This window comes from Oncorhynchus masou, chromosome 26 (assembly GCF_036934945.1).
Source record: "Oncorhynchus masou masou isolate Uvic2021 chromosome 26, UVic_Omas_1.1, whole genome shotgun sequence".
Lineage (NCBI taxonomy): Eukaryota > Metazoa > Chordata > Actinopteri > Salmoniformes > Salmonidae > Oncorhynchus > Oncorhynchus masou.
This window is the reverse complement of record NC_088237.1, coordinates 23434042-23454663: the sequence shown is the minus strand read 5'-3', so window position 1 is coordinate 23454663 and position 20622 is coordinate 23434042. Positions and strand designations below refer to the sequence as shown.

Genomic DNA, 20622 nt, shown 5'->3' with positions numbered 1-20622 from the left:
AGTGGAGAGTGATACATTTATTTCATCAAGATGGCAAGATGCAGTAGATGGTATAGAGTACAGTATATACATATGAAATTAGTAATGTAGGGTATGTAAACATTATTTAAAGTGGCATTGTTTAAAGTGGCGAGTGATACATTTTTTACATTAATTTCCATTATAAAAGTGGCTGGAGTGGAGTTAGTACGTTGGCAGCAGCCACTCAATGTTAGTGATGGATGTTTAACAGTCTGATGGCCTTGAGATAGAAGCTGTTTTTCAGTCTCTCGGTCCCTGCTTTGATGCACCTCTACTGACCTCGCCTTCTGGATGATAGCGGGGTGAAGGGGTTTCAGTTTGTCCGTGATGTGTACGCCAAGGTACTTAAAACTTTCCACCCTCACCACTACTGTCTCGTCGATGTGGATAGGGGGGTGCTCCCTCTGCTGTTTCCTGAAGTCCACGATCATCTCCTTAGTTTTGTTGACATTGAGTATGAGGTTATTTGACTGACACTACACTCTGAGGGCCCTCACCTCCTCCCTGTAGGCCATCTCGTCGTTGTTGGTAATCAAGCCTACCACTGTAGTGTCGTCTGCAAACTTGATGATTGAGTTGGAGGCGTGCATGGCCACGCAGTCATGGGTGAACAGGGAGTACAGGAGAGGGCTGAGAACGCACCCTTGTGGGGCCCCAGTGTTGATCAGCGAGTAGAGATGTTGTTACCTACCCTCACCACCTGGGGGCGGCCCGTCAGGAAGTCCAGGACCCAGTTGCACAGTGCGGGGTCAAGACCCAGGGTTTTGAGCTTAATGACGTGTTTAGAGGGTACTATGGTGATAAATGCTGAGCTGTAGTCAATGAACAGCATTCTTACGTAGGTATTCCTCTTGTCCAGATGGGTTAGGGCAGTGTGCAGTGTGATTGAGATTGCGTCATCTGTGGACCTCTTGGGTCAGTAAGCAAATTGGAGTGGGTGTAGGGTGTCAGGTAGGGTGGAGGTGATATGGTCCTTGACTAGTCTCTCAATGGTGGCCCTCTTGAAGCATGTGGGAACAGCAGACTGGGATAAGGGTTGATTGAATATGTCCATAAACACAACAGCCAGCTGGTCTGTGCATGCTCTGAGGATATGGCTGGGGATGCCGCCTGGGCCTGCAGCCTTGCGAGGGTTAACACGTTTAAAAAAAATAAAATTACAGTGAAGGAGAGTCCGCAGGTTTTGGTGGCACTGTATTGTCCTCAAAGCGAGCAAAGCAGTTGTCTAGTTCGTCTGGGAGCAAGACATCGTGGTCTGCGACGGGGCTGTGTTTTCATTTGTAGTCTGTGATTGACTGTAGACCCTGCCACATACTTCTCGTGTCTGAGCCGTTGAATTGCGACTCTACTTTGTCTCTATACTGACGCTTAGCTTGTTTGATTGCCTTGCGGAGGGAATAGCTACACTGTTTGTATTCGGTCATGTTTCCGGTCACCTTGCCCTGATTAAAAACAGTGGTTCACACTTTCAGTTTTGCGCGAATGCTGCCATCAATCCACGGTTTCTGGTTGGGGAATGTTTTAATAGTCACAGATGCACTTGCTAATAAACTCGCTCACCGAATCAGCGTATTCATCAATGTTGTTGTTCGACACTATGCGAAACATATCCAGTCCACGTGATCGAAGCAATCTTGAAGCGTGGAATGCAATTGGTCAGACCAGCGTTGAACAGACCTGAGCACGGGTGCTTCCTGTTTTAGTTTCTGTCTATAGGCTGGGAGCAACAAAATTAAGTCGTAGTCAGCTTTTTCGAAAGGAGGATGGGGGAGGGCCTTATATGCATCGCTGAAGTTAGAATTAACAATGATCCATGGTTTTACCAGCCCGGGTCGCGCAATTGATATGCTGATAAAATTTAGGGAGCCTTGTTTTCTGATCAGCCTTGTTAAAATCCGTAGCTACAATAAATGCAGCCTCAGGATATGTGGTTTCCAGTTTACATAGAGTCAAATGAAGTTTGTTCAGGGCCGTCGATGTGTCTGCTTGGGGGGGAGACACAACTGTGATTATGATTGAAGATAATTATCTTGGTAGATAATGCAGTAGGCATTTGATTGTGAGAAATTCTAAGTCAGGTGAACAAAAGGATGTGAGTTCCTGTATGTTGTTATGATCACACCATGTCTCATTAATCATAAGGCATACACTCCCGCCCCTCTTCTTACCAGAAAGATGCTTGTTTCTGTCGGCGGGATGCGTGAAGAAACCAGGTGGCTGTACCAACTCCCATAGCGTGTCTCGAGTGAGCCATGTTTCCGTGACGCAAAGAACACTCTCTGATGTCTCTCTGGAAGGCAACCCTTGCTCGGATTTCATCAACCTTGTTGTTAAGTGACTGGACATTGGCGAGTAGTATGGTAGGGAGCGGTGCGCGATGTGCCCGTATATGGAGCCTGACCACTCCTTCTGCCCTTTCTAAGGCACCGTTGTTTTGGGTCGCCGGCTGGGATCCGATCCATTGTCCTGAGTGGTGGTCCAGACAGAGGATCCGCTTCGGGAACGTCGTATTCCTGGTCGTAATGTTGGTAAGTTGATGTTGCTCTTATATCCAATAGTTCTTCCCGGCTGTATGTAATAAAACCTAAGACTTCCTGGGGTAACATTGTAAGAAATAACACATAAAACAACAAAATACTGCATAGATTCGTAGGAACGCAAAGCGAGGCGGCCATCTCTGAGGATAATGCACATTACTGTTTGACCAAATCATGGTTTTAGCCTTCTAAAAAAAAAGGACGTTTGGAATTAGATGTGACCATGTAGAATGAGCAGCAAGCACCGATGCGACAAATACATCTTTTTTACTCACACAGCCAATCTGACTAAACTGTTGCAGTCTGGGGCCCTGATTCTGAATGCAGGTTGCGGGTGATTAAAAGTTCAATTTGTTGGATAATTCAATATGAACTACTGTACACATCATTTTGCAAGCAGCAATAAGTGACTTGCAGGCTTGTTGTGGCTTGTAAACCAGGAGTTTTAGACCACTGAGTTAGGGTGTAACTAGGCCCTCAAAGACAGGTCTTATGATTTACTGTATGTAATGTATTGTCATAGAGAGATTAATTTAGAGGCACACAGGGAAATATGCAAATAAGGTAGAATACATTCTCAAGTTGAATTGTATGTCCACAACGAATGGATGAGTGAACATACATTTCAACTTCAACATTTCCAATTGCAGCTCAACAGGTTATATACAGTGCCTTGCGAAAGTATTCGGCCCCCTTGAACTTTGCGACCTTTTGCCACATTTCAGGCTTCAAACATAAAGATATAAAACTGTATTTTTTTGTGAAGAATCAACAACAAGTGGGACACAATCATGAAGTGGAACGACATTTATTAGATATTTCAAACTTTTTTAACAAATCAAAAACTGAAAAATTGGGCGTGCAAAATTATTCAGCCCCCTTAAAGTAAATACTTTGTAGCGCCACCTTTTGCTGCGATTACAGCTGTAAGTTGCTTGGGGTATGTCTCTATCAGTTTTGCACATCGAGAGACTGAAATTTTTTCCCATTCCTTCTTGCAAAACAGCTCGAGCTCAGTGAGGCTGGATGGAGAGCATTTGTGAACAGCAGTTTTCAGTTCTTTCCACAGATTCTCAATTGGATTCAGGTCTGGACTTTGACTTGGCCATTCTAACACCTGGATATGTTTATTTTTGAACCATTCCATTGTAGATTTTGCTTTATGTTTTGGATCATTGTCTTGTTGGAAGACAAATCTCTGTCCCAGTCTCAGGTCTTTTGCAGACTCCATCAGGTTTTCTTCCAGAATGGTCCTGTATTTGGCTCCATCCATCTTCCCATCAATTTTAACCATCTTCCCTGTCCCTGCTGAAGAAAAGCAGGCCCAAACCATGATGCTGCCACCACCATGTTTGACAGTGGGGATAGTGTGTTCAGGGTGATGAGGTGTGTTGCTTTGTATTTATCATCATTAGTCATTTAGGTCAACATTGGATCATTCAGAGATCCTCACTGAACTTCTGGAGAGAGTTTGCTGCACTGAAAGTAAAGGGGCTGAATAATTTTGCACGCCCAATTTTTCAGTTTTCTGATTCGTTAAATTTTTTTGAAATATCCAATAAATGTCGTTCCACTTCATGATTGTGTCCCACTTGTTGTTGATTCTTCACAAAAAAATACAGTTTTATATCTTTATGTTTGAAGCCTGAAATGTGGCAAAAGGTCGCAAAGTTCAAGGGGGCCGAATACTTTCGCAAGGCACTGTATTTATCACATTGCACTCAGACTGCTAGCCAATACAATTGGATTATTAAGAGAATGGACTTCAGCCTTAGTGTGCCATGAAACTCATTCTGCATGGAGATACAGTCATGGTGGCTGCTAGCTGGAATGTCGATTGGACATCCGCTCTTGTATAATACATAAATAAAGATTAGGCAGGGGCTGTAACAGACATTTACACAGACACACACACGCAGGGTTGCACAGTCTTTTTGTATCATCATTCAAATGTTTGGTTATGTGATAAAGCTGTAAAAGAGGGAATGGGAATAGGAATCTATCTATCTCTCTCCCTCTCTCCCTCTCTCCCTCCCTCCCTCTCTCCCTCTCTCCCTCCCTCCCTCTCAATATTTTATTTACCTTGGTCTCTCTCTAGATCTGTATCCTCTGTCCCTCTCTCCCCCTCTGTCCCTCTCTCCCCCTCTCCCCCTCTGTCCCTCTCTGTCCCTCTCTGTCCCTCTCTGTCCCATTGTCCCTCTCTGTCCCTCTCTGTCCCTCTCTCCCTCTCTCCCTCTGTCCCTCTGTCCCTCTCTCCCTCCCTCCCTCTGTCCCTCTCTCCCCCTCTGTCCCTCTCTCCCCCTCTCCCCCTCTCCCCCTCTCCCCCTCTGTCCCTCTGTCCCCCTCCCTCTGTCCCTCTCTCCCTCTGTCCCTCTGTCCCTCTCTCCCTCTCTCCCTCCCTCTCTGTCCCTCTCTTCCTCCCTCTCTGTCCCTCTCTTCCTCCCTCTCTGTCCCTCTCTTCCACCCTCTCTGTCCCTCTCTTGGTGCTGCACACTGTTTTATGATCTTCAGAAACAGAGCACACACACACGCAAGCATGTGTTTACGAAGCAACAAATAAAAAAAAATGTGACAAATAAAATGTGATTTGACACGCACGTCTTGAACCAATACCACAAACTCCCTGTCTCGTAGGATGAGTTTTAAATCATGCACATGTCAAAGTACAGGCCAAGCTAAAACATGTGTGCCCGGTCACAGAGAGATCAATGCACAAACACATTGTGAAATGTCACAGAGGAAGTTCATGCATACTAAATGATACACATGTAGTCTCTCTCTCCACGCTACCAGAGATGAAAGAGCAGAAAAAAGGAGTGATGGGAGGATGAAAGAGAGGAAGACTGATAGTTCACAGAGTTGTGTGTGTGTGTTGGATTACGTTTATTGCGTGTGTGTTTTATAAGTAATCTGTGTGTTGTGCAACTGTCTTGTGGGACTCGGGGTGTATTGAATGGAATAGGTACAGGGATGGAGAAACAGGAAGGATAGGAGGAGAGGAAGAGAAAGAGAGCAGGAAACAGAGAGAGAGAGAGAGAGAGAGGAGACAGAGGAGAGTGGCAGAAAGAAAGAGTGATAGGGAGCAGAGAGAGAGAGGTTGGAAAGGAGAGGAGAAAACAAGAGCACATGAGAGAATAGACAAGGATAATGTGAAGAAGGAAAGAGAGAGGGTAGAAGAGAAGGAGAGACAGAGAGAGGGTAGAAGAGAAGGAGAGACAGAAAGGGTAGAAGAGAAGGAGAGACAGAGAGAGGATAGAAGAGAAGGAGAGACAGAAAGGTAGAAGAGAAGGAGAGACAGAGAAGGTAGAAGAGAAGGAGAGACAGAGAGGGTAGAAGAGAAGGAGAGACAGAGAGAGGGTAGAAGAGAAGGAGAGAGAGAGAGAGAGAGAGGGGGGGGGTAGAACAGAAGGAGAGACAGAGGGTAGAAGAGAAGGAGAGAGAGAGAGATGGTAGAACAGAAGGAGAGACAGAGAGAGGGTAGAAGAGAAGGAGAGACAGAGAGGGTAGAAGAGAAGGAGAGAGAGAAGGTAGAAGAGAAGGAGAGACAGAGAGGGTAGAAGAGAAGGAGAGACAGAGAAGGTAGAAGAGAAGGAGAGACAGAGAGGGTAGAAGAGAAGGAGAGAGAGAGAGGGTAGAAGAGAAGGAGAGAGAGAGAGAGAGAGGGTAGAACAGAAGGAGAGACAGAGAGGGTAGAAGAGAAGGAGAGACAGCAAGAGGGTAGAAGAGAAGGAGAGATAAAGAGAGAGATTGAGAAAGATAAATTATAGGAAGACAGAAAACAAAGAAAATGACACAAACCCAACAAAAAGTAACAAAATCTAGACGCAACTTCCTTTCTCCCCCACTCCCCCTCTCCTCCCCCTCTCCACTCACCATAAACTGCACGTTGTCGAAGCCGTTAGCCAGAAGGTGGTTCTCATATTGGACCAGTCCAATGCTGTCCAGCCATTGGCCCACAGACTGCATGGGGCACCGGGGACCTATGAGGGGGTGAAGGGGCAGACGCTTCAGGAGGGAGTAGCCATCCACCCGGTAACACCGGCAATCGGGCTGGGAGAGCTGGCACTGCCACATCATGTTGCGGGCAATGTGGCTGTCGAACGAGCCCGCCATGGTAGAGGAAGAGTGTGGAGGAGAGGGGAAAGAGAGGGGGAGGATGGTAGGATGGAAGGGGGGGCTGGATGATGGGGGTTGGGGTTAGGCTTGGCTGAGGGTTATGAGCATGGCTGAGGGGTGAGGGTGGAGGGGCGAAGCATGCTAGGGTGCTGGGGCAAATGGGGGGGGGGGGGGGTAGGTGGATAAGTTTAGGGTGGTTGGAGGTAGATCCAGGGATTTGGAAAAGAGGGGAGAGGGCTAAGGTTAGATCCAGAGAAGAGGTGCCGTCCTGGGGGTAAGATCCATGAGAGAGAGGGTGCAGAGGCTGGAGGTGGTAAGATAGATCCGATAGATGCGTGTGTCTTGCTGCTGCTTTCCTTTCACGCTCTCAGCTGTTGCTCCTTCCTGCCTGTTCGCCTCGTTGTGTATGTGTACGTGTGTGTGTGTGTGTGTGTGTGTGTGTGTGTGCGTGTGTGTGTGTGTGAGCAGGAGCGAGAGAGAGAAAGAAGGAGATAGGGAGAGCTGCCTGCTTGGTAGAATTCTCTTTATCAAGTACTCCCACACTCAACTGGATGCTTTCTGCAGCCTTCTCTCTCTCTCTGCTCTCCCCCGCTCTCTCATTCTCCCTCCTCTTTCTATCCTCCCTCCCTACTCCTGTTTCTCACTCACTCTCTCTCCCTCGATCTCTCTGCTCTCCCTTCTTTCTCTCTCTCGCTCTTTTCTTGGTTCTCCCTCTCCCTTTCCCTTCTCTCTCTTTCTGTCGATATCTCTCTCTCCCCTTCTTCTCTCTCTCTCACTCTGTCCCCCTCTATCTCAGTGCCTTGCACAGATAGCAATAGCCATCAGATGAGCCTCTTTGTCCGAGAGCTGAGCTGCCCCAACACACACAATGTGGGTGCGGGTGCGTTGGTGGGAGACAACAGGTTTAGCACATAGCGCAAACAACATTTCTCAAAGTGGTTACCATGGTAAGGGAATGCTTCACATGCACAGGAGAGGAGAGGCGGGAGGATAGAGATAAGGGGAAATAGAGAGAGCGAGAGAGAGAGAGAAGGCAGTTAGATGGAGAAAGAAGGGGGAAGATAGAGGGAAAGAGAAGGAGGAGAGAGAGGTGAGAGGGGGAGTGACAGAAGGACAAGTGGGGATGAGACAGAACTGAGGAGGACAGAGGGAAAGATGAGAATGAGATAGAGGAGAAAGAGAAGGAGGTGAGAGGGGGAGTGACAGAAGGACAAGTGGGGATGATCTATTTACCTGCATTATTCTCCTTGATCCCTTCTGAGCTCGTGCCACTGCTGATGCCAGCCCCAATGGAGCTCATTATCTTATCAATCTGAATGGAGAGAGGAGAGAGAAGAGAGAGAGAGGAGAGAGAAGAGAGGAGAGGAGAGAGAGGCGAGAGAGGAGAGGGGAGAGAGGCGAGAGGAGAGGGGAGAGAGAGGGGAGAGAGGGGAGAAAGGAGATAGGGGATGGAGAGGAGAGAGAGGAGAGGGGAGAGAGAGGTAAGAGAGAGGTGAGAGAGAGAGAGGAGAGAGAGGAGAGAGAGGAAAGGGGAGAGAGAGGAGAGAGAGGAGAGAGGAGAGGAAATGGGGAGAGAGAGGGGAGAGAGGAGAGAGGGGAGAGAGAGGGGAGAGAGAGGAGAGAGGAGAGAGAGGAGAGAGAGAGAGGAGAGAGAGGGGGAGAGAGAGGAGAGAGAGGGAGAGAGAGGGGAGAGAGAGAGGGAGAGGGAGGGGAGAGAAATGAGAGGGGAGAGAGAGGAGAGAAGAGAGAGAAGAGAGGAGAGAAGAGAGAAGAGGGGAGAGAGGAGAGAGAGGGGAGGGGAGAGAGAGGAGAGAGGAGAGAGGAGAGAAGAGGAGAGAGAAGTGAGAGAGGAGTGATGAGAGAGGAGAGAGAGGAGAGAGAGGAGAGGGAGAGGAGAGGAGAGAGAGGGGAGAGAGAGGAGAGAGAGGAGAGAGAGGAGGGGAGAGAGAGGGGAGAGATGAGAGAGAGAAGAGAGAAGAAGAGAGAGAAGAGAGGGGAGAAGAGAGAGAAGAGTGATGAGAGAGGAGAGAGAGAATAGAGAGAAGAGAAGAGAGAGAGGAGAGGAGAGAAGAGAGAGGAGAGAGAGAAGAGAGGAGAGAGAGAGGAGAGGAGAGAGGAGAGAAGAGAGAGAGGAGAGAGAAGAGAGAGCAGAGAGAGCAGAGAGGAGAGTGGAGAGAGAGGATAGGCGAGAGAGGGGAGAGAAGAGAGAGAGGAGAGAGAGAGAGAGGAGAGAAGAGATAAGAGAGAAGAGCAAAGAGAGAGAAAAGAGTGGAGAGGAGAGAGAGAGGAGAGAGAAGAGAGAGAGGAGAGAGAGAGGAGTGATGAGAGAGGAGAGAGAAGAGGGGAGAGAGGAGAGAGAGGAGAGAGAGAATAGAGAGAGGACAGAGAGGACAGAGAAAAGAGAGAGGAGTGAGAGAGAGGAGAGGAGAAAAGAGAGAGAGTTGCAATTTTGAAAATGTTCATGCTGTATCTCTAGCTGCCTATATGTAAATTGGTGACATGGTCGTTATAAATTCTAATGAATGGCAATCAATCACCTTTGAATTTTATTGAGTTGACAGGCGAGGAGGACAGAGGAGGCTGAAGGAGGAAAGGGGAGATTTGGAGGAAGGAGGAAGAAGGGGAGGGAGAGAAAGGAGGGGATAAGATGGATGGGAAACATGAAAGAGAGAGAAAGAGAGAAAAAGAGTAACCATCTAGGTTACGGCTTCAGAAGCCTCTGTCTGCCTTTAAGCTCGTCTACAGGAGGATTCCACAGCAGGAATCTGACCCTAGACCTGCTGTTAAGCACTCAACTGTGCAGCGCAGCACCATACATCTGACAGGCTCAATGACTGCCTATGGGGGCTACCACATGATTGCCGACTCACTGATCTAAGATCAGAGAGCTCCCCCAAATTACACAATTCCTCATTTTAAAGTGGTCTATGGAGTGGGAAAATTGCGATTCACACATTGGGTTTGCGTACAAAAGCAATAGATCACTATTTTAAAGCAACATATCTAAGAGTGAATGGATCCCATGTAGCCTCGCCTGTCAACTTATTTACAGCATTGCAACCTTTTCAGGGTCAGGAAAACAGTCATTTTGTAATTTAAAGGAGAACTCTGCAGCTGAAACAATTACAAAGCGTTCTTCCCACCACTGTTTCTGTGAGGAGCTGAGGGATGGGGCTGGAGAACTACAGCCACTTCAATTCATACAAAGAGCTATGGACTGAACACATATCAAAATGATAGTTTTAACCATGTTTTGAGGCTATAACGTACTTGTTACATTTAATTTGTTTACAAACACTGGAGTAAAACAAGCTTATATTCTGGGTTCTGATGGGGTTGAACTAAGCTCATGAGGCATTTCTAAGTTATATTCTTCAAGAATCAATGGGTAGATATAATTGATTTATAAGTCTAAAAATGGATGTATCAACAGCAGATTGCTGAGCACTTTCCATATAAGCACATACAGCTCTTTAGTGAGCCTTCCCCTGTGGGCATCCTCTTGCTCTAGCAGAACTGTCTCTTGCATTTCTTCTCACAACTGAACAAATACACAACATGACCAACAGTAAGTGGACACCTGCTAGTCGAACATCTCATTCCAAATTCATGGGCATTAATATGGAGTTGGTCCCCCCTTTGCTGATATAATAGCCTCCACTCTTCTGGGAAGGCTTTTCACTAGATGTTGGAACATTGCTGCGGGGACTTGCTTCCATTCAGCCACTAGAGCATTAGTGAGGTCGGTCACTGATGTTGGGCGATTAGGCCTGGCTCGCAGTCGGCGTTCCAATTCATCCCAAAGGTGTTTGAAGGGGTTGAGGTCATGGCTCTGTGCAGGCCAGTCAAGTTCTTCCAAGTTGGAAGCACATAATCATCTAGAATGTCATTGTATGCTGTAGCATTAAGATTTCCATTCACTAAAACTAAGGAGCCCAAACCATGAACAACAGCCTCAGACCATTATTCCTCCTCCACCAAACTTTACAGTTGGCACTATGCATTCGGCAGATGGCCTTCTCCTGGAATCCGCCAAACCCAGATTTGTCCGTCAGAATGGCAGATGGTGAGGTGTGATTCATTACTCCAGAGAACGCGTTTCCACTGCGAGTCCAATGGCGGTGAGCTTTACACCACTCCAGCCGACGCTTGCCATTACGCATGGTGATCTCAGGCTTGTGTGTGGCTGCTCGGCCATGGAAACCCACTTCATGAAGCTCTTGACAAACAGTTATTGTGCTGACGTTGCTTCCAGAGTCAGTTTGAAACTCAGTAGTGAGTGTTGCAACCGAGGAATAGAAGTTTTACGCACTACACGCTTCAGCAGTCCCGTTCTGTGAGCTTGTGTGGCCTACCACTTTGTGGCTGAGCCGTTGTTGCTCCTAGACGTTTCCACTTGACTATAACACCCCTTACAGTTGACTGGGGCAGCTCTAGCAGAGCAGAAATTTGACAAACTGACTTGTTGGAAAGGTGGCATCCTATGAAGGTGCCACGTTGAAAGCCACTGAGAGCTTCAGTAAGGCCATTCTACTGCCAATATTTGTCTATGGAGATTGTGTGGCTGTGTGCTCGATTTTATACACCTGTCAGGTGTGGCTGAAATAGACGAATCTACTCATTTGAATAGGTGTCCACATAGTTTTCTAGATAAAGTGTAGATTTCCTTCCTTTTCCCATCGCTCCCATTCTGTTTTCCCGAAGCAGGTAATTAAATATGACCCTTCTCTGTATAATTGCTGTAGATTAATAGAAGAATATGTAGGTAAATTATCATCATCATTCAGCCTCTATAGAATTGTATGGCGTGTGCAATGTATGGCAAAAAATCGCTAATGAACGAAAAACTGGGATCATCACAGACCTACTATACAGCATCTGATAAACTGGGATCATCACAGCCCTACTATACAGCATCTGATAAACTGGGATCATCACAGCCCTACTATACAGCATGTGATAAACTGGGATCATCACAGCCCTACTATACAGCATCTGATAAACTGGGATCATCACAGCCCTACTATACAGCATGTGATAAACTGCCCTACTATACAGCATGTGATAAACTGGGATCATCACAGCCCTACTATACAGCATCTGATAAACTGGGATCATCACAGCCCTACTATACAGCATATGAAAAACTGGGATCATCACAGACCTACTATACAGCATGTGAAAATTCCATATGATCATACACATCAATTAGATCACACATGTCAAACACACCCAGTATATTAGCCAATCAGCTTAAGTGTTTTGTTGCTATGTTCAGGAGTGCAGAATCCAGTCTAGAACAGGGCTCTACACTAATGATGATGTTTTGGACTGTAAAGTGGCAATTAGTGAGGTTGATATCTTTCTAATGAATTGTATAGGCAGATGATATGTGTATGGAAGAGGTGGCTTAACGTGTGTGTGTTCCTGGATGTGTTCCTGGATGTGTTCCTGGGTGTGTTCCTGGATGTGTTCCTGGATGTGTTCCTGGATGTGTTCCTGGATGTGTTCCTGGATGAGTTCCTGGATGTGTTCCTGGATGTGTTCCTGGATGTGTTCCTGGATGTGTTCCTGGATGTGTTCCTGGATGTGTTCCTGGGTGAGTTCCTGGATGTGTTCCTGGGTGAGTTCCTGGATGTGTTCCTGGATGTGTTCCTGGATGTGTTCCTGGATGTGTTCCTGGATGTGTTCCTGGATGTGTTCCTGGGTGAGTTCCTGGATGTGTTCCTGGGTGAGTTCCTGGATGTGTTCCTGGGTGAGTTCCTGGATGTGTTCCTGGGTGAGTTCCTGGATGTGTTCCTGGGTGAGTTCCTGGATGTGTTCCTGGATGTGTTCCTGGGTGTGTTCCTGGATGTGTTCCTGGATGTGTTCCTGGGTGAGTTCCTGTGTCTGAAGTTGGACTCCTTTTCCTGCACATCTTAACATCGGTCACCTCTCCAAATACACCCAAGAAAAGCATTAGTGCTGGTGTGTGTTTGTGTGAATAGTGATCAGAAGATCATTTGGCTATGAGTCAGTGTGAATAGTGATCAAATCAAATCAAATTTTATTTGTCACATACACATGGTTAGCAGATGTTAATGCGAGTGTAGCGAAATGCTTGTGCTTCTAGTTCCGACAATGTAGTAATAACCAACAAGTAATCTAACTAACAATTCGAAAACTACTGTCTTATACACACAAGTGTAAGGGGATAAAGAATATGTACATAAAGATATATGAATGAGTGATGGTACAGAGCAGCATAGGCAAGATACAGTAGATGGTCTCGAGTACAGTATATACATATGAGATGAGTATGTAAACAGAGTGGCATAGTTAAAGTGGCTAGTGATACATGTATTACATAAAGATGCGGTAGATGATATAGAGTACAGTATATACGTATACATATGAGATGAATAATGTAGGGTATGTAAACATTATATTAGGTAGCATTGTTTAAAGTGGCTAGTGATATATTTTACATAATTTCCCATCAATTCCCATTATTAAAGTGGCTGGAGTTGAGTCAGTGTGTTGGCAGCAGCCACTCAATGTTAGTGGTGGCTGTTTAACAGTCTGATGGCCTTGAGATAGAAGCTGTTTTTCAGTCTCTCGGTCCCAGCTTTGATGCACCTGTACTGACCTCACCTTCTGGATGATAGCGGGGTGAACAGGCAGTGGCTCGGGTCGTTGTTGTCCTTGATGATCTTTATGACCTTCCTGTAACATCGGGTGGTGTAGGTGTCCTGGAGGGCAGGTAGTTTGCCCCCGGTGATGCGTTGTGCAGACCTCACTACCCTCTGGAGAGCCTTACGGTTGTGGGCGGAGCAGTTGCCATACCAGGCGGTGATACAGCCCGCCAGGATGCTCTCGATTGTGCATCTGTAGAAGTTTGTGAGTGCTTTTGGTGACAAGCCAAATTACTTCAGCCTCCTGAGGTTGAAGAGGCGCTGCTGCGCCTTCTTCACGATGCTGTCTATGTGGGTGGACCAATTCAGTTTGTCTGTGATGTGTATGCCGAGGAACTTAAAACTTACTACCCTCTCCACTACTGTTCCATCGATGTGGATAGGGGGGTGTTCCCTCTGCTGTTTCCTGAAGTCCACAATCATCTCCTTAGTTTTGTTGACATTGAGTGTGAGGTTATTTTCCTGACACCACACTCCGAGGGCCCTCACCTCCTCCCTGTAGGCCGTCTCGTCGTTGTTGGTAATCAAGCCTACCACTGTTGTGTCGTCTGCAAACTTGATGATTGAGTTGGAGGCGTGTGTGGCCACGCAGTCGTGGGTGAACAGGGAGTACAGGAGTGGGCTCAGAACGCACCCTTGTGGGGCCCCAGTGTTGAGGATCAGCTGGGTGGAGATGTTGTTGCCTACCCTCACCACCTGGGGGCGGCCAATCAGGAAGTCCAGTACCCAGTTGCACAGGGCGGGGTCGAGACCCAGGGTCTCGAGCTTGATGACGAGCTTGGAGGGTACTATGGTGTTAAATGCTGAGCTGTAGTCGATGAACAGCATTCTCACAAAGGTATTCCTCTTGTCCAGATGGGTTAGGGCAGTGTGCAGTGTGGTTGAGATTGCATCGTCTGTGGACCTATTTGGGCAGTAAGCAAATTGGAGTGGGTCTAGGGTGTCAGGTAGGGTGGAGGTGATATGGTCATTGACTAGCCTCTCAAAGCACTTCATGATGACGGAAGTGAGTGCTACGGGGCGGTAGTCGTTTAGCTCAGTTACCTTAGCTTTCTTGGGAACAGGAACAATGGTGGCCCTCTTGAAGCATGTGGGAACAGCAGACTGGTATAGGGATTGATTGAATATGTCCGTAAACACACCAGCCAGCTGGTCTGCGCATGCTCTGAGGGCGCGGCTGGGGATGCCGTCTGGGCCTGCAGCCTTGCGAGGGTTAACACGTTTAAATGTTTTACTCACCTCGCCTGCAGTGAAGGAGAGTCCGCATGTTTTCGTTGCAGGCCGTGTCAGTGGCACTGTATTGTCCTCAAAGCGGGCAAAAAAGTTATTTAGTCTGCCTGGGAACAAGACATCCTGGTCCGTGACGGGGCTGGTGTTTTTTTTGTAATCCGTGATTGACTGTAGACCCTGCCACATACCTCTTGTGTCTGAGCCGTTGAATTGAGATTCTACTTTGTCTCTATAGTGACGCTTAGCTTGTTTGATTGCCTTGCAGAGGGAATAGCTGCACTGTATGTATTCGGTCATGTTTCCGATCACCTTTCCCTGATTAAAAGCAGTGGTTTGAGCTTTCAGTTTCACGCGACTGCTACCATCAATCCACAGTTTCTGGTTTGGGAATGTTTTAATCATTGCTATGGGAACGACATCTTCAACGCACGTTCTAATGAACTCGCACACCGAATCAGCGTATTCGTCAATGTTGTTGTCTGACGCAATACGAAACATATCCCAGTCCACATGATGGAAGCAGTCTTGGAGTGTGGAATCAGATTGGTCGGACCAGCGTTGGACAGACCTCAGCGTGGGAGCTTCTTGTTTTAATTTCTGTCTGTAGGCAGGGATCAACAAAATGGAGTCGTGGTCAGCTTTTCCGAAAGGAGGGCGGGCAGGGCCTTATATGCATCGCGGAAGTTAGAATAGCAATGATCCAAGGTTTTGCCAGCCCTGGTTGCGCAATCGATATACTGATACCATTTAGGGAGTCTTGTTTTCAGATTAGCCTTGTTAAAATTCCCAGCTACAATGAATGCAGCCTCAGGATGTATGAATTCCAGTTTGCAAAGAGTCAAATAAAGTTTGTTCAGAGCCATCGATGTGTCTGCTTGGGGGGGAATATATACAGCTGTGATTATAATCTAAGAGAATTCCCTTGGTACATAATGCGATCGACACTTGATTGTGAAGAATTCTAAATCAGGTGAACAGAAGGATTTGAGTTCCTGTATGTTTTTGTGATCACACCACGTCTCGTTAGCCATAAGGCATAAGGCGTACGCCCCCGCCCCTCTTCTTACCAGAAAGATGCGTGGAGAAACCAGCTGGCTGCACCGACTCCGATAGTGTCTCTCCAGTGAGCCATGTTTCCGTGAAGCAAAGAACGTTACAGTCTCTGATGTCCCTCTGGAATGCTACCCTTGCTCGGATTTCATCAACCTTGTTGTCCAGAGACTGGACATTGGCGAGAAGTATACTAGGTAATGGTGCACGATGTGCCCGTCTCCGGAGTCTGACCAGAAGACCGCCTCGTTTCCCTCTTTTACGAAGTCATTCTGTTGTCCTGGGTGAAAGGCAGAACACAGGATCAGCTTCGCGAAAGTCATATTCTTGGTCGTACTGATGGTGAGTTGACGCTGGTCTTATATTCAGTAGTTCTTCTCGACTGTATGTAATGAAACCTAAGATAACCTGGGGTACTAATGTAAGAAATAACACGTTAAAAAAAAACTGCATAGTTTCCTAGGAACGCGAAGCGAGGCGGCCATCTCTGGCGGCGCCGGAAGTGTCAGAGGCGCCGGAAGTGTCAGTGATCAGAAGATCATTTGGCTGTGAGTCTGTGTGAATAGTGATCAGAAGATCATTTGGCTGTGAGTCAGTGTGTATAATATTTCTCACCAATGGAAATAAACACGTGGATCACAATCATGCTTAAAAGTATGTCAGAGGTACTTTACCACCACCCGTACACCACCCCGCCACCACACACGCCACCACTAATGCTTTTCTTGTGATGCATCTCTCCATCTCTCTCTCTCTCCATCAGCATTTTTCAAACCTTTTTTCTTATTCAATCTCTTTTCTTAATTTTCTCTCACTTTTTTTTTTTTACTTTATAGAAGAGAAAGTAAAGTAACCTGGACATTCATGTCATTTTTCTCTTGGACCAGAAACTAATTGTGTCGAACAGACTCACAGATTATTGACCACGTCATAATAGACCACGTCATTTCTTCTTTGTTTAAGTTCTAGACATGACATTTCTATCTGACTGAACAGTAGCCACAGCACGTGCTTCTCTCACCTCCTCCCATTCAGCAGTGAAGGAGGGTGTTCTCTCTAGCTGGCCCCCAGGACTGGCGGTGTCCCCTGGGCTAGGGCTTCCTCTCGGCCCCTGGCCCCTGGCCCCCGACCCCCAGTGGTACTCCTCCTGAAAGAGACAGTCAACACACTGTCCATTACATCTACGTTTAACAATGGATCCATCAATTGGATCAATATCGTTTATCAAGTTGGACAACTGTCTGTGGCTTGAAGCAAATTCTATGGTGAGGTTCTGTAACAGTCATTCCCCCAATGGTAACCAAACAAGCGGTTCCATTTACCAAGACCCACCCTCTCAGTGTAATAAGACTGGGGCAGTACTTTTAACCACAATTAATATTACACCTGACATTTCACACAAGATAAAGAGGGAATGGTCAAAATAACAGCATTGTTTCTCCATGAAAAGGGGATATAAACACGACAACAGACCTGTATGGGTGACACAGCCACCAGGTTGGAGTCAGACTTGGACAATGACTTGGAGAGCTTTAGGTCCAGCACACTACGAGGTATGGATCTCATCCTGCCCAGGGTAAAGGCCCTGTCCTCGTATTCAGACGCCTGTGTCCCCTCCCTAGGTCTGCTAGCTCCCGACACACCCCCCCTCACCACCACCGCCTCCCCGTTCCAACCATATGGCAAGGAGGAGGAGGGCAAGGCGCTCTGGGGGTTCTGGTTAACCCGGGTGTGGAAGATGGTGCGAAAGACTACCTGAGGTTTGGGGGGTCTGTTGTCTTTGATGGGGTCTTTGGGGGTCTTCAGAGCCAACACCTCGTTTCCTGTGTGAGGGATAATGAGAGGCGGTGGAGGTCCAATTCCTAATTCAGGGGGCTGGGTTACCGAAGTGAGGTTTCCGTGGTTACCGAGGGTGGTTACCGGGCTGGTGTGGGGGTCCGAGGGGGTGTGTTTTTGGGCTTTGGGGTTGGTGTTGGAGGTGTAGAGGTGGTAGGGTGTGTCGGGCGTCTCGCAGGCCGGTGAGGAGCCGTGGAGGAGGCCGGCGAACTCTACAGGGACGAGGCTCTGTCGTCGATCTTCTGGTAGTGGGAGTGTATTGGAAGAGGCGGGGGGAGGGTTCTGCTGGTACGGCCCATCGTCTGATGAGAGAAAACACACACAAGTTAATATTGGAGTGCACCACACACACATTCCAGGTCCAACATACATACACAGACCCACAGATTGGTTGCACACAGTAACCAATCTTATGAGATCTCCCTCTCTTTCTCTTGTGCTAACATGGAGAAAGTAAAAGGTGCACCATAACCATACCATAACCATACCATAACCATATCCATACCATAACCATAACCATAACCATAACCATACCATATCCATAACCATAACCATATCCATATCCATAACCATAACCATATCCATATCCATATCCATAACCATAACCATATCCATAACCATAACCATAACCATATCCATATCCATAACCATATCCATATCCATAACCATATCCATATCCATAACCATAACCATATCCATATCCATATCCATAACCATAACCATATCCATATCCATATCCATAACCATAACCATATCCATATCCATATCCATAACCATAACCATAACCATATCCATACCGATCTAGAAAAACACACAGCAATACAGAGGAAAGAGGATATATGTTAAAACTAGAGAAAAACACATCAGAATCAGGATTAACATCAGAGTTCAAATAAAGGTTAAAAACAAGAGAGAGACAGAGAGAAGAATGATAGAGGGAAACATACATCTGCTGCTGCCCTGTCAAGATGCAGGCTCCTACGTACACACTACACAACTCCTGACAGAGGTCTGACACGGCTGCCTGGTCAACATCACTGTGTGTGAGAGAGTGTAGAGAGTGTAGAGAGAGAGAGTGTAGAGAGAGAGAGTAGAGAGAGAGTGTGTAGAGAGAGAGAGTGTATAGAGAGAGAGAGAGAGAGAGAGAGAGAGAGAGAGAGAGAGAAAGGAGAGGAGAGGAGAGAGAGAGCACATGTGTGATGTATCAGTGTGTCTGGCCCATTGACTGAGTTCTGTGAGGTGTACTGAGAGCCAAATGGATGCTTTGAGAGAGACAGCCACTGTCTCTGTGTGCAGTGGGGTGAAAGAGGGATTGGGAGACAGAGAGAGGAGTCTTTCTGGTCTAATTCAGAAAGAGAGCTGGCCCGTATATCTATGTATGTGTGTATGTGTGTGATTCTGCCCGGGGATGGTATACAGTGTTCTACTTAGTCTTCGTGCATGTACAGTGTCATCCTGAGGTCGCTGAGTATATTTTCTCTCAAATTGAAATTTCCAAAGCTTTATTGTCTATTCTTTCATACACTCCAATATTCACCACAGATTCACAATGAGATTTGAGAGAGATTAAACTCAATAAACAGACAAACAGATATTCAGCCAAAAGGAGCTGTGTGTATCAGTGTGTCATATCAGTGAGCAAAACGATGATCAGCAGGACAACATGGTCTGTGTGTGTGTGTGTATAACCAAGTATAATACCATGGTGGATATACAGACAGTTACACAGTACCATGGTGGATACACAGACATTTACACAGTACCATGATGGATACACAGACATTTACACAGTACCATGATGGATACACAGACATTTACACAGTACCATGGTGGATACACAGACAGTTACACAGTACCATGGTGGATACACAGACATTTACACAGTACCATGGTGGATACACAGACATTTACACAGTACCATGGTGGATACACAGACATTTACACAGTACCATGGTGGATATACAGACAGTTACACAGTACCATGGTGGATACACAGACATTTACACAGTACCATGGTGGATACACAGACATTTACACAGTACCATGGTGGATACACAGACATTTACACAGTACCATGGTGGATACACAGACATTTACACAGTACCATGGTGGATACACAGATAATTACACAGTACCATGGTGGATACACAGACATTTACACAGTACCATGGTGGATACACAGTAAAGCTCTGAGAGGGAGACCTAATGTTACTGGATCCCACATGAGTCTGTTGGTTCTAATAATATAATTGGATAATATTATGCACCTATGCATCTTATAATCTATCAATACATAAAAAGATGAGTCATTAGCTGGATACATCAGGGGAGATGCTGGCGCGTGCGTGCGTGTGTGCGTGTGCGTGTGTGCGCGCGTGTGTGCGTATACAGTGTATTCATAAAGTATTCAGACCCCTTGGCTTTTCCACATTTTGTTACATTACAGACTTATCTAAAATTGTTTAAATTGTTATTTTTCCTCGTCAATCTATACTGCCTTACCAAGCAGCGGCAGTAACTGTTCATAGAGTGGATCTGAGAAAATGGCTTTTATTTACCTTGGTTTAACAGACACTTTGTGCAGTTACTACTAACATGACCCCCCCATTTTCTCCAAAACACAATACAGTAGAGGAAGGATACTTATCCACATGATTAAGCATATATTTAATATGAGAAAAATGGCATTAACTCATTTTCAACCAAATGAGTAGTTACTGCCTTTCTTCTAGGTAGGGCAGTATACACAATACCCAATGATGGTTTAAAGAAATTTTTGAAAATGTATATATATTTAAAAAAAATACAAAACTGAAATATCACATTTACATAACTATTCAGACCCTTTACTCAATACTTTGTTGAAGCCCCTTTGACATTGATTACAGGCTTGAGTCCTCTTGGGTATGACGCTACAAGCTTGGCACACCTGTATTTGGGGAGTATCTCCCATTCTTCTCTGCAGATCCTCTAAAGCGCTGCCAGGTTGGATGGGGAGCGTCGCTGCACAGCTATTTTCAAGTCTCTCTAGAGATGTTCGATCGGGTTCAAGTCTGGGCTCTGTCTGGGCCACTCAAGGACATTCAGAGACTTGTCCCGAAGCCACTCCTACTTAGTCTTGGCTGTGAGCTTAGGGTCATTGTTACGAACCCCTTTTG

General features: G+C 46.4%; 1 protein-coding gene across 1 annotated transcript in view; it reads right to left on the bottom strand.

The window, feature by feature from the left end:
• LOC135515071 (ankyrin repeat and sterile alpha motif domain-containing protein 1B-like) overlaps positions 1–20622 on the bottom strand; it is a 416040-nt gene that overhangs the window by 102367 nt on the left and 293051 nt on the right. Inside the window, 4 exon segments of the mRNA XM_064938895.1 lie at positions 6432–6538; positions 7908–7986; positions 16650–16775; positions 17102–17766. Of these exon segments, the coding sequence (XP_064794967.1) occupies positions 6432–6538; positions 7908–7986; positions 16650–16775; positions 17102–17766 (977 nt within the window).